General features: G+C 41.4%; 1 protein-coding gene across 3 annotated transcripts in view; it reads left to right on the top strand.

Annotated features, from left to right (window-relative positions):
• The first annotated feature begins 490 nt into the window (after positions 1-490).
• LOC121856295 (homeobox protein PKNOX2-like) overlaps positions 491-14,423 on the top strand; it is a 172,305-nt gene continuing 158,372 nt past the window's right edge. For all 3 annotated transcript variants that reach the window (XM_042351747.1, XM_042351746.1, XM_042351749.1), the window contains exon 1: positions 491-756. In XM_042351747.1, the coding sequence (XP_042207681.1) occupies positions 524-756 (233 nt within the window). In that variant the 5' untranslated portion in view covers positions 491-523. The remainder of the gene's footprint in view (positions 757-14,423) is intronic.

Below are 14,423 nucleotides of genomic sequence, written 5' to 3'. Positions count from 1 at the left end.
TTTAAGGGTAGGGGGTAGAGTTAAAGGGGGGGGGGTTATTTTTAAGGGATCCTAAAATATACTTTGTGTAATTTCAGTATAACGTGTTGTGATTTAGGTATGGAATACAGTATATACTTTATGGTTTAATTTCAAGACGACTTTTTTGTTTTAGGTGTATTTTAAGGTATATTTTAGGTATACAGGGGAGATAATTACTTACCCCTAAACTTTAATTATACTCAAGGTAATATAATTTAATCTCTTATATTTTAAGGTATATTTTTGGTTCAATTTTAAGGGTAGTTTAGGAATAACTTAAAGAATATGTTTAAACAGTTTTAGGTATATTTTAGTTCTAATTAAAGTATATCGTAGGTAGAATTTTAGGTAATCTTGGTTAAATTTAAGGCATTATTCATAGAAAACTTAAAAGTATGATTTAAGGTTAATTTTAAGTTTAAGGTATATTTTAGGTTTACTAGACGCGTGTTGTTGTTGTTGTTGCAGGCCGGAGGGGCGTGACGTTGTGTGTGTCGCCATCATGATGACAGCCGGGTACCCAGAGCAGGGTGGCGGTGGTGGGGGCCCTCCCTCAGCCGGAGCCGCCGCCGTGGGGGGTGCCACTGCCCCCACGCCCCAACCCGTTGTGCCTCCCGCCCACGCCCCCGCCCAGCCCACCCACGATCAGTGTCTGTCTGGCCAACCTCTCCCTCCAGACCACCACAGCTACCACGACCAGGCGCAGTTCGAGGCCGACAAGCGCTCCGTCTACAAGTGAGTACTTGTACACCTTTATCTAGAGGGTGAAGGGGCTATTGATTTCGCTTCGTGTGTGTGTGGGGGAGGATCGATATGTGGGGGTGGGGAGTGGGGGGGTCGGTGTGTGTGTGTGTGTGTGGGGGAGGATCGATATGTGGTGGTGGGGGTCGATGTGTGTATGTGTGGGAGGAGAGTGTCGTCGGTGTGTGTGTGTGTGTGGGAGGAGAGGTCGTCGGTGTGTGTGGGGGGGAGGATCGATATGTGGGGGTGGGGGTCGATGTGTGTGTGTGTGGGAGGAGAGTGTCGTCGGTGTGTGTGTGTGGGGGGAGGTCGATGTGTGTGTGTGTGTGTGGGAGGAGAGGTCGTCGGTGTGTGTGTGTGTGTGTGGGGGGAGGTCGATGTGTGGGAGGAGAGTGTCGTCGGTGTGTGTGTGTATATATATATAAAAGTTTGGCCTTCACCTGCCTTCCTCTGTCCACTATCAGGCACCACCGTTTAGGGTAGACAAGCGTGCCGTTTACAAGCGTGTTCTTAACTTCATTCAGAGCGCAAAGGGGGTTATTGTTGTCGTGTGTGTGTGTGTGTGGGGGGGCAGTCAAACGGTCGTGCCACTGTAAACTTTACTCAGAAGACAAAAAAGGTTATTGACTTCGCATAGTGTGTGTGTCTGTGTATGTGTGTGTTTTGTGTGATTGTGCATGTATGTGTGAGTGTGTATGTGTGTGTGCTTTGTGTGTGTGTGTTGTCTGTCTGTGTGTATGTATGTATGTGATTATTTGATCCATGTGTATGTATGTATGTATGTGGTTTTAAGCTCTTCTTTCACACTACCACATAATATAAAACTAAACCCTAAGAGAGTCAGGTTATTGGTTTAACTTTACCTCAACATAAACCACATAAAACACATTAACTTATGGGGGTAAACCTTGACTTCTGGGTTTATAAATGAACTGCATTGAGGAGAGAAATTACCTCATGTAAACAACAGGTAAATTGTCCTACAGGTGTTGGTTTAATTAGGTTTTAGGTCAAGGTTTTAATTATGAAATACCTGGGTAAATTGGGTGATAACGTAAGATACAGAAACCATGTGTAGTGAATAGGAGTCTCTGAGTACAGTAATGGGTCTGAGTACGGTAATGGGTCTGAGTACAGTAATGGGTCTGAGTACAGTAATGGGTTTGAGTACAGTAATGGGTCTGAGTACAGTAATGGGTCTGAGTACAGTAATGGGTCTGAGTACAGTAATGGGTCTGAGTACAGTAATGGGTCTGAGTACAGTAATGGGTCTGAGTACAGTAGTACGGTAATGGTCTGAGTAGTAATGGGTCTGAGACAGTAATGGGTCTGGAGTACAGTAATGGGTCTGAGTAGTAATGTAGTAATGGGTCTGAGTACAGTAATGGGTCTGAGTAATAGTAATGGGTCTGAGTACAGTAATGGGTCTGAGTAACAGTAATGGGTCTGAGTACAGTAATGGGTCTGAGTACGGTAATGGGTCTGAGTACAGTAATGGGTCTGAGTACAGTAATGGGCTGAGTACGGTAATGGTCGAGTACAGTAATGGGTCTGAGTACAGTAATGGGTCTGAGTACAGTAATGGGTCTGAGTACGGTAATGGGTCTGAGTAAGGTAATGGGTCTGAGTACTGCAATGGGTCTGAGTACAGTAATGGGTCTGAGTACAGTAATGGGTCTGAGTACAGTAATGGTCTGAGTACGGTAATAATGGGTCTGAGTACGGTAATGGGTGAGTACAGTAATGGGTCTGAGTACAGTAATGGGTCTGAGTACAGTAATGGGTCTGAGTACAGTAATGGGTCTGAGTACAGTAATGGGTCTGAGTACAGTAATGGGACTGAGTACAGTAATGGGTGTGAGTACGGTAATGGGTCTGAGTACAGTAATGGGTCTGAGTACGGTAATGGGTCTGAGTACGGTAATGGGTCTGAGTACAGTAATGGGTCTGAGTACAGTAATGGGTCTGAGTACAGTAATGGGTCTGAGTACGGTAATGGGTCTGAGTACAGTAATGGGTCTGAGTACAGTAATGGGTCTGAGTACGGTAATGGGTCTGAGTACAGTAATGGGTCTGAGTACAGTAATGGGTCTGAGTACAGTAATGGATAGGTGGTTCAGAGTACAATAATAAGTTATTTAATATTATTGTTAATTCTTACTATCATTTTTGCTGTAACACCATCATCATCGTCATCATCATTATCGCCACCACCATCATTACCACCACTGTCATCATCACCACCACCACTATCATCATCACCATTATCATCATCATCACCATTATCATCACCACACACTACCACCACCACCACCACCACACACCACCATCACCACCACCACCACCACACACCACCACCACCATCACCACCACCACACACCACCACACACTACCACCACCACCATCACCACCACCACCACCACCACCACACACCACCACTATCACCACCACCACACACCATCACCACTATCACCATCACCACCACCACCACACACCACCACCTCACACCACACACACCATCACCACGATAGCCAGCAGCAACACCCTCCAGGCGTCAACAAATATAATGGAAGAACCTGCCTTGGGTGTTACCATGACCAGAAATCCGTATCCACAGCGCCGTGTTATTGCCTCTACTGCAATTAGAAGATAAAAATCCATTAGGTGAGGTAGTTATCCCCTTCGTCAGGCAGGTCTTAAGTGTCTACCTCGCCTGCCTCTCCTTCAGGTAATCCAATTGTGCTGCATCATCACAACACATCTGCCCACATCTCTTTATTACTGCTGTACACACCTGTCTTGACACACCTGTACTGCACACCTTCAGCAATAGGGCTGGTAACATCTACAATATTGCCAGCTCCTGCTATTCCACATCTACAGTGCTGCCAACACCTGCTATAACACCTACAGTCCTGCCAACACCTGCTATAACACCCTCACCGCTGCCAACACCTGCTATAACACCCTCACCGCTGCCAACACCTGCTATAACACCCACACTGCTGCCAACACCTACTATAACACCCACACTGCTGCCAACACCTACTATAACACCCACACCGCTGCCAACACCTGCTATAACACCCTCACCGCTGCCAACACCTACCAGGGCACCGCGGCAGTAGACCAGCACCGTAAGCACCGGGAAATTAAAACTTATTCGGTGCTCTCGTGGCCAGAGCTGATGATAAAACTCGTGAAATATTATTATTATTATTATTATTATTATTATTATTATTATTATTATTATTAGTGATATTAGTAGTATTTTTTATTGCTATTATTATTTATTCATTATTATTGTTATTATTATTGCTAAGATAGTAATAATTAATAGTTTATTAATTTTAATACGCTTAAAGTAGTCTTATCTATCTATCTATCTATCTATCTATCTATCTATCTATCTATCTATCTATCTACACGCGTGGTGTCAGCTGCCTCGGTCGAACGATTGACTTCCCGACCGCCACAAAGGTATATAAAAATAGTACAAAAGCTTTCATTAGAAATTCCTCATCAGATTAACCATTTTACGGGAGCATTAGAAAGACATGTAAACACTAACTGGAAAAACAAAAGAAAATCACCAAAACAAGAGCAGGAGGTTGATGGCTACGTAATGTGTGGAATCGAAATGGTTTATTACGTAATTACACGTCGGTGGCGCGAATTTACCGAAGTCGATTCCACTTTTTTAAGGAAACTGGAGGTGGAGTGGAGCTGTGGACGCACGCGAGGGTGGAGGAGGCATAAGCGGGGCTCTCATACACCCACCAGGAATGTATGAGGTGGATGTTTCGATCCCTGATGTTTCGATCCCTGATGTTTCGATCCCCGATGTTTCGATCCCCGATGTTTCGATCCCCGATGTTTCGATCCCTGATGTTTCGTTCCCTGATGTTTCAATCCCTGATGTTTCGATCCCCGATGTTTCTATCCCTGGCGTTTCAATCCCTGGCGTTTCGATCCCTGATGTTTCGTTCCCTGATGTTTCGATCCCCGATGTTTCGATCCCCGATGTTTCGATCCCCGATGTTTCAATCCCTGATGTTTCGATCCCTGGCGTTTCTATCCCTGGCGTTTCTATCCCTGGCGTTTCTATCCCTGGCGTTTCTATCCCTGGCGTTTCGATCCCTGATGTTTCGATCACTGATGTTTCAATCCCCGATGTTTCGATCCCTGGTGTTTTAACTTGGGACCTTTTATTCTTGAACGTACCAATCTTGAACGTTTCGATCTTGAACGTATCGATCTTGAACGTATCGACCTTAAACGTATCGATCTTAAACGTATCGATCTTGAACGTTTCGACCCCAATCTTGGATCTTTCAACCCCGGACGTTTCAACACAAGGACATGTCTGCTTCAGAGGTTGTATGTGAGAATGTTCCTGGTCGAGATGTTTTTAATCTTGCACGAGTTAGTTTTGGTCGATTTAGTCCTGAACGTTTTGGCGGAAGACCTTTCAATGTGGAGTTGTCCTTCCCCAGACCAACCCATACGTGACGTTGACTGGTTAAATGGGCCCCAGTCCTAATAGGCCCTAATTTAACCTAACTGGACCTTAGCTTATATAATCTAGCGTATCATTTAGGAGTGGGGCTGAGTCTTAATGAACCCTAATCCTAATGGGCCACAGTCCTAATAGGCCCTAATTTAACCTAACTGGACCTTAGCTAATCTGATCTAGCGTATCATTTAGGAGTGGGGCTGAGTCTTAATGAACCCTAATCCTAATGGGCCACAGTCCTAATAGGCCCTAATTTAACCTAACTGGACCTTAGCTTATCTAATCTAGCGTTTCATTTAGGAGTGGGGCTGAGTCTTAATGAACCCTAATCCTAATGGGCCCAAGTCCTAATAGGTCCCGATCTTAACGTATCCCAAATTTAAAGGGTCCCAATTATTTAGGATCTTAATGGGCCCCAGTTCTAACGAATCTCAGTCGTAATGGACCTTAATTTTTTAGGGACTCTGATTCTAATAATTGAGGCCCTTGGTAATTAGGGCGTGTTTACTCCACAAACTACATAACCATACCAAGACCTTACGGGTGTCACGGAACTGCCAGGTAAGACGTGTGAACTTAATTGGCTTTTGTGTCTACCTGGGTGAATTACGTATTATTGAGAGTACCTGAACCACTTTGCTGATGAACAGGTAACCCACCCAGCTGACACGTGGAGGAGGAAACTAAATGGGGGAAAAATAAAACACTTGAGAAATAAAAGGAAGATGGATAGGGTGATAAGTATGGAGTATAGAGGAAGGTGATGATGGAAATAAAAATAAGAGGAACCAGGGAATAAAAGAGAATCGGGGAATTAAAGAGGAAGAAGAGCCGTGAAATGAGACAAGGAAAGGAGGAAATAAGACGAAGAGGAGGATGGGGGAATAAGACGAAGAAAGAACTGGAATTAAACGAAGAGAAATTGGGAAACAAATAGAAAAAATAAATAACTGTGTCGTGAGTGTAAATAAAGATGAAAATGGTGAGGAAAATAAGAGGGACAATAGAGCGGGAGATAAGTAGGGAAAATAAAAGGAAGAGGGGCTGGGAAATAAGTTAATCTGTGTGGTGAGCTGGGGTGACCTCCCCCGCCAAAATTGGGGAAAAAATATTTATGACACGTACGCGAGAGAAATATTTCCCCTAAATAACCCAGCAGGTGGGCGGCTGAAAGTCTCTGCTAGGGGAGAAAGTCCTTGGTAGGGAAAGACAGCAGGGAAAGAGAGTGGTGGAATTCCTTGTTCGGGGAAAGTACTTGCTAGGGAAAGAAACTATGGAAAGTTCTTTACCGGGAGAATATAAACGGGAAAGTTTTTTTTTTTAGGGAAGAATCTAACGTTGAAAGTCTTATACTAGGGAAAATTCCATGATCTAGGGAAAGAATTTGGTAAGGGAAGGTATACTGGGGAAAGTTCCACATGAGGGAGGGAGAAAAAGTTTCTTGTATATTGCCATAGTAAGTTTAAGGTTATTAAGGTTAGGCTGTGATATATGTTCTCTTAAAGCCCCAAAAGTTAACGTCTCTTTCTCATATATATTTACCTTAAAATAAATTCATATTTTTTCCTTAATTCCCTTCTTTTTAGGGATAGTTTTAGGGGCTGGATAGAAGGTAATTTTATAGACGGGGATAGAATGGATAGACAAGAATAAGGTTTAGTATCTGGACAGGTAATTACATAGGTAAGGGTTTAATTAGTGCCAATTACCCAATCGACAAGCACACCTGAAGTCATTACCTGATCACTTCTACGTCAAGTTAATTGCCTTAAGACAAATACGTTTTCTAATTGGTTAAGAAGTAAAGTATTTAATTATCTGTTACAATGTTGAAGAAATTAGTGTTTCTCATCATCGTACTCTAGGGGTTAAATCATCGTACTCTTGGGGTTAGATCATCGTACTCTTGGGGGTCGTACTCTTGGGGTTAGATCATCGTACTCTAGGGGTTAAATCATCGTACTCTTGGGGGTTAGTTAAATCATCGTACTCTTGGGGTTAGATCATCGTACTCTAGGGGTTAGATCATCGTACTCTAGGGGTTAGATCATCGTACTCTAGGGGTTAGATCATCGTACTCTAGGGGTTAGATCATCGTACTCTAGGGGTTAAATCATCGTACTCTAGGGGTTAGATCATCGTACTCTAGGGGTTAGATCATCGTACTCTTGGGGTTAGATCATCGTACTCTAGGTTAGGATCATCGCACTCTCTAGGGTTAAATCATCGTACTCTTGGGGTTAGATCATCGTACTCTAGGGGGTTAGATCATCGTAATGAAGTTAGGACTATTGTACTTAGGGGTTAAATCATCGTACTCTAGGGGTTAGATCATCGTACTCTAGGGGTTAGATCATCGTACTCTAGGGGTTAGATCATCGTACTCTTGGGGTTAGATCATCGTACTCTAGGGGTTAGATCATCGTACTCTGGGGGTTAGATCATCATTACTCTGGGGGTTAGATCATCGTACTCTAGGGTTAGATTATCGTACTCTAGGGGTTAGATCATCGTACTCTAGGGGTTAGATCATCGTACTCTAGGGGTTAGATCATCGTACTCTAGGGGTTAGATCATCGTACTCTAGGGGTTAGATCATCGTACTCAAACCCTCCAAATAATAATAAAAATCGTCCCCTTTAAATTTGTCTCAAGATTGCTTTTATTTATTTGTATTTTTGTTTACTTTTATTATTGTTTAATTGTATTGTTTATTTTTTATTATTGTTTACTTCTATTATTGTTTAGTTTTATTATTGTTTACTTTTACTATTGTTTAATTTTAATTTTTATTTTTATTGTCTATTTTTTATTATTGTTTTTTTTTCACCTTGCCTTTATCTGGGCGTCGATGGCCATTCATCTTCCGTTATTGTTATTGTGGTCATCTTTCTCTCTCCTCTTCCCTTGTTCCCGACTGTTATTGCTGGATGCCTTTCTCCACGCTTCGCTCTCCATCTCCCCATTCATACCTTCTTTTCACGGCAGGTGGAGTAAATCAATCCCCCCCACCCCCCCCTCCCAAAGGATATATTGATGGGGTGTAATTTTAAAGAGGGTTAGGTTAGGTTCTCTGGTTAGGTTAGGTTGAGTCTCTCTCTCTCTCTCTCTCTCTCTCCCTCTCTCCTCTCCCTCTCTCTCTCTCTTTCTTTCCACAGTTTATCTTCCTTGTTTTCTATCTTTTTATTTATTTTTTCCATTCCTTCTCCCTTTATTTATTTGCCTTGTGTCTTTTCCCCCTTTTAAATACTACGTCTCTTTTTTTTCTTTTCTTTCTTCCTTCTTCCCTCTTTTATTCCTATCTCTTCCTTCCTCTTCTTCTCTTACCTTTTCCTCCTCTATTCTCCTTTTCCTCCCCTCTCACCTCCCTTCTCCTTCCCTCCCTCTCACCTTCCTCCCATAATCCATTAGCATTTAGACACTGTTCCATATTCCTTTCCTCTCTGTGTGCTTCCTGCCTCTCTGTGTCTCCCTCCACCTACCATCTCTCCTCTCCTCCTCTCTCTGTCTCTCTCTCTCCCTCTCTCTCTGTGTCTCCCTCTCTCTCTGTGTCACCCTCCCTCTGTGTCTCCACCTCCCTCTCCTGTCTCTCCCTCCCTCTCTGTGTCTCCCCTCCTCTCTGTCTCTCCCTCCCCTCTCTGTCTCTCCCCTCCCTCCCTCCCTCTCTGTCTCTCCCTCCCTGCCTCTCTGTGTGCTCCCTCTCCCTCCCTCTCTGTCTCTCCCTCTCCTGTCTCTCCCTGCCATCTTTATTTCCTTCTCTTAATCTCTGGCTCGGTGTTTCGTCAATCTTCTATATCCTGGATGGCTCTCCTGGCTCCCCTCACACACACACACACACACACACGTACATACATACAGTACACACTCACACAGCTCTACAGTACACACTCACACACACAGATATACATTCACGCACATACATATTTACATAAACACGCACATACACATCTCTACAGTAGATTCATATAAGCATACACGTACATACCTCTACACACACACACACACACTCTCTCTCTCTTTGGATTTGCTGTTTGTTTGTTTAACTCTCTCTCTCTCTCTCTCTCTCTCTCTCTCTCTCTCTCTCTCACCCACTGACGGAGAAAATTCATCTCTTTTTGACCTGTTGTTTGCACCTGTTTTGTTGTTTTGTTTTGTTTTATTTGACTTTTCCTCCTTGTTTACTTGTTTGTGTTGTTATTTTAGCGTTTGTGTTTGTTTTAGCACTTTCGTTTATGTCCTACACGGTATAGTGACCTCATCTGTCTGTCTGTCTATCGATCTGTCTATATATCAAGCTGTCTGTCTGTCTGTCATCCATATTGTTTGTATCATTGGCTGTTTCGGTCTATTGTTTGTCTTGTTTATGTAATTCCTGTAACAACTTCAGTATAATAATTCCTGTAACAACTTCAGTATAATAATTTCTGTAACAACTTTAGTATAATAATTCCTGTAACAACTTCAGTATAATAATTCCTGTAACAACTTCAGTATAATAATTTCTGTAATGAATTGAGTTACTTTCGTCACAAGGGTACAGCACTGTGCTATGAAATCCTGTAATCTGTCCAAAAGTTAGGTGATCGCGTTATTGATGGTGATTTAGGGACCATTATGCTGTCGTGAAAATTCTGTAAACATGTCAGTTCAATAACCAATGTAAAAACTCTATTGACTTTTACAATATATTTACAACTAGTATATTGTCATTTACAACATTTTTAAACCATATTTACACTTACAGCATATTCAAAACTATATATTTTCATTTGCAACTTATTTACAACTTACGTATTGACATTTACAACATGCGTAAATCAATAATGTAAATAACACAATATTTTAATCAGAATAAAAAAAAATAGTGAATCTGGAGGTGAAAATGTCGAGGAATTTCTGTAAATAAACCACTAAAATAAATCACAGGTGTAAATAACTATAGAAATCTTATGTAAACGAGGGATTTGTGTGATTGGCTTAAAAATAGTGATTTAACTACGTGATTGAAGTCAGATGTGATTGATTGTTTTTCATGTTTTTTTTTAAATTATTTTTCTCCCATTCCTCTGTTTATTTCTCTATTCAATTTAACTTCGATATTTTATTCTGTTGTTTCTCATTTTCTGTTTATTTCTGTCTTCTTTAATTATTCTGATTTATTTTATTTATCTGTATTTTTCGTCTTTTTCATCTTCCATCGTTATTCCTGTGTTTATTCTATACTTGGTTTATTTCTCTGTTCTATTTTCTTTCCATCACTCACTGTTTATTTTCTATTCCTCCTCTTCCCTCTTTTATATTTACACACTTCTCGCTTATTTTCCTTCATTCGTTTCTCTTTCTCTCGTTTATTCTTCTTGTTTATCCTTTCTCCTCCTCCTCCTCCCTTTCTCTTGTGCCGTTCCGTGTCATCCCAACCACCTGTGTGTGTGTGTGTGTGTGTGTGTCATTACCATAAGAATACTACACATGATCCTTCCTCACCGGACCCAGCTGGTAGGATTAATGGCCCACTCATTGTACCCCTTTGGCCACATGTCCCGAGTTGGCCACTTCTCTCTAGTTGGCCACATCTACTTTACCACATTTGATTGGCTTGGCCATTGTCCCACACTAATAACTTGGCCACAACCCCACACTTAATAACCTGGCCACACACCATCTCTTAATACCCTGGCCACACTCTCACACCTTGGCCACATCTCTACACATCCCAGTTAGTTTCCAATGCTCTTGTTAATTATAGTCTATTACTTATTAACGAGTCAAAACGATTTAAGTTACTAATACTCTGAAACTAAATTATAATAAATGTGTGTGTGTGTGTGTGTGTGTGTGTGTGTGTGTGTGTGTGTGTGTCCCGTTCCGGTATAGTCACAGCGTAATTCCCACACCATACTGCTCTTCGTCATTGTGGGTTTACCTGAGCTCGTTAGATGCGTTCAGAAAGCACCTGTTGGGGTAGGATTCGGGGAGGGGAGAGGGGGGGGGGATCTAACGTACTAACCTTGGATAATTTTCTCTTCATTGTTTAGGATAATTTTTGAACTTTACGAACGTTTGAGAATTCTTATATCATCACTTAAGGTAAAACTTGATCTTACGAACGTTTGAAACTTCTCACAATGCTAATTAAGGTAACATGTTAATTTACGAACTTTTGAGAATTTACCCATCTACACTTAAGGTAAAATTTGATCTTACGAACGTTTGAGAATCCTTCCTTCACCAGTTAAGGGGAAAATATTAAGGTAAGAAGCCGAGAGAATCCGCCGTCCTGATTCTAATGAAAACGGCTTTTGTTGTTGTTTGATTAATGGAGTTTAATCTGGCAGGTGGGATTTATTTAAGTAATAATATTCCCCGCGGGATTTAATACGTTATTTCGTGTGTAATTGTGTAATGTAGTTAATCACCAGCTACTGTTTATACCTGGGTGATTTACTAACTGTGTGTGTGTGTGTGTGTGTGTGTGTGTGTGTGTGTGTGTGTGTGTGTGTGTGTGGCAGGCAGACAAGTAAGACAAAAGAATCCAACTAAACGTAAGACTTTTTTTTGAGAATTTGTGATAAGTTAAGGTTTCTTTTGGTAAGTATATAACATGTTGCTGACACCCTTAGAACTGATCTTGCCTGGATAGTTTAATGGCAACCTTCCTCATCCTGCAAGACATTCGCTAATTCCTTAAGTTCTTTTTATGAAGGCGGTAAACTAGCAGACAAGAGCGCTGGCAAACTTAGCGGCCGCTTTAATTATGTGGGTTTAGCGGGTTTAGCAAGAAGCGCTAAGAAAATGGCGAGAGCAGTGGTAAGGGCCATTACACCTCCACGTAATCCGCCATAAAAATGTCCAAAAGGCCCCGTAATGAAGGAGAGAGGGGGGGTTAGGAGAGGGTGGAGGGGTCTTTGATCACCAAGCCTTTAGCCAGGGCCTGTAGGGACATAAGTCACTCTAAGTCAACATAAGTCACTATAATCCTTTGTGAATATATCCATACGATGCTAAGCCGGTGATATATAGGTCCCCGCGTCCAAGCCTTCCTTTCAGTGCTCGGGAGGAGGCTGGAGAGTACACACGTATATGCCAAGACCTCCCTCTCCCTCCTACCTCATCTCAGGTATCGCCAGAGCTTCTTAATCGCCTAGGAGATTTTCTTCTTCTTCTTCTTTATTTCTTTTTCTTCTACTTCTTCTTCTCTTTCAACATACGAGTTACCTAAAATTTAAGGGATTTTTGTAGATGAATAACTTAAAATTTAAAGGAATATTTTCCATGAATGACCTAAATTTAAAGGATTTTTGTATATGACCTGAAACCTAAGGGATTTTTTTAAGGTTAGGTTGGGTCAGGTCAAGTTAGGTTAAGTTAGGTTAGGTTTAGGTTAGGTTAGGTTAGGTTAGGTTAGTAGAAATCCAGTGGTGAGCAAGGCTTTGTTTACTAATGACCCGAGACCATGAGGAAAATGGTAAACAAATGAGCCAAGACCAATGGTGTTTCTTAAGGTGGAAAATCCTTAACCCACTCGAGGGTAGATTTATATTATTCAGTTATTTTTATTTGTTTTATTGGATTTTTTTATTTACTGATATTTTTTCGTTTGTGTTTATTTTTCAGTTTTTTTTAAATATATTTTTTTTTATATTTGAATTATTTTTTATTTTAGTTTATTTATTATTATTATTATTATTATTATTATTATTATTATTATTATTATTATTATTATTATTATTATTATTATTATTATTATTATATTTTATTCAAATGAGAGTTCATAAATTTAGGACCCGCCAACCCGGACTCGGAACCAACCTGGACATATGAGACCCGCGATTTTAGTGAACAAATTCGGTTCCGGGTAATCAACTTTGTCCTTACCGCCGAGGTCAGATTTAAAACCGGATTATGATATAGGATTCAGATTCCTACGCTAGTGTGTGTGTGTTAGCTGATTGTGAACCTGCTTGACTTAGAACCCCTGGACTTATGAACCCCAGACAATGAACCCCTGGACTTATGAACCCCAGACAATGAACCCCTGGACTTATGAACCCCAGACAATGAACCCCTGGACTTATGAACCCCAGACAATGAACCCCTGGACTTATGAACCCCAGACAATGAACCCTGGACAGACCCCTGGACTTATGAACCCCAGACAATGAACCCCTGGACTTGAACAATGAACCCTGGACCTGGACCCCTGGACTAAAAACCCCAGACAATGAACCCGCTGGACTTAAAACCCCAGACAATGAACCCGCTGGACTTAAGACGCTGGACTTTCCTCGCTAAGCTTATTGCTGTGCTGCCATAATGGGGAGGTAGGAGGAGGGTAGGAGGAGGAGGAGGGAGGGAGGGGGAGAGAGAGGAGGAGGAGGTAGGGAAGAGGTGGGGGTAGGGGATGGGGAGGAATGAGGGAAAGGGGAGGTAGGAAGAGAGGAGGAAAGGGGGAAGTAAGGGGATGGAGGCGGGAATGGAGGTAGGAGGAAAGGAAGAAGGAGGGATAAGGAGAGATAGGAAGAAAGGAAGGGGGGAAAGGGGAAGGCAGGAGGGAGGAAGGGGGATTGGCCTTGTATTTTTTTATTATTTTGTGATCGTACGTCGAGGATGGTGGCGGGGGGGAGTGGGTGGAGCGGTTGTTGACATTATTATGCTCTCAAGATTAACATTTTTTGGGGGGCGTGATTTTCAATAGTTGTTTATTATTTTTTTGGTTGTTTTTGTTATTATTATTTTAGTTGCTATTTTGTATTATTTTTATTTTTATTATTAATCTTATTTTTGTTATTATTATTTTTTTATTATTATTACTACGTTGTGTAGTCTATAAAAAACAATAAACTTCTGGGGTCTTTTTCGACTGGGGTCTGCTAGCTTAGGGTCTTATTAGGACTGGGGTCTATTACGACTAGGTCTATTAGGACTAGGTCTATTACGACTAGGATCTTATTGGGACTGGGGTCTTATTGGGATGGGTCTAATAGGACATTTTTAAAAAGACTCTCATAGTAAATTAACACAAGGAAAGACTGTTGTCATTTACATCGTGGGAGTAAGAGTGTAGTTTAGTTAACTCGATTTACAAAAAAAAATAAACATTGAAATAAATACGTTTCTTTTATAAACAAATATGTATTTATATAAA

This window comes from Homarus americanus, unplaced genomic scaffold (assembly GCF_018991925.1).
Source record: "Homarus americanus isolate GMGI-L3 unplaced genomic scaffold, GMGI_Hamer_2.0 scaffold48220, whole genome shotgun sequence".
NCBI lineage: Eukaryota > Metazoa > Arthropoda > Malacostraca > Decapoda > Nephropidae > Homarus > Homarus americanus.
Note: the sequence above shows the minus strand (reverse complement) of the source record. Positions and strands in the feature narration are given on the sequence as shown.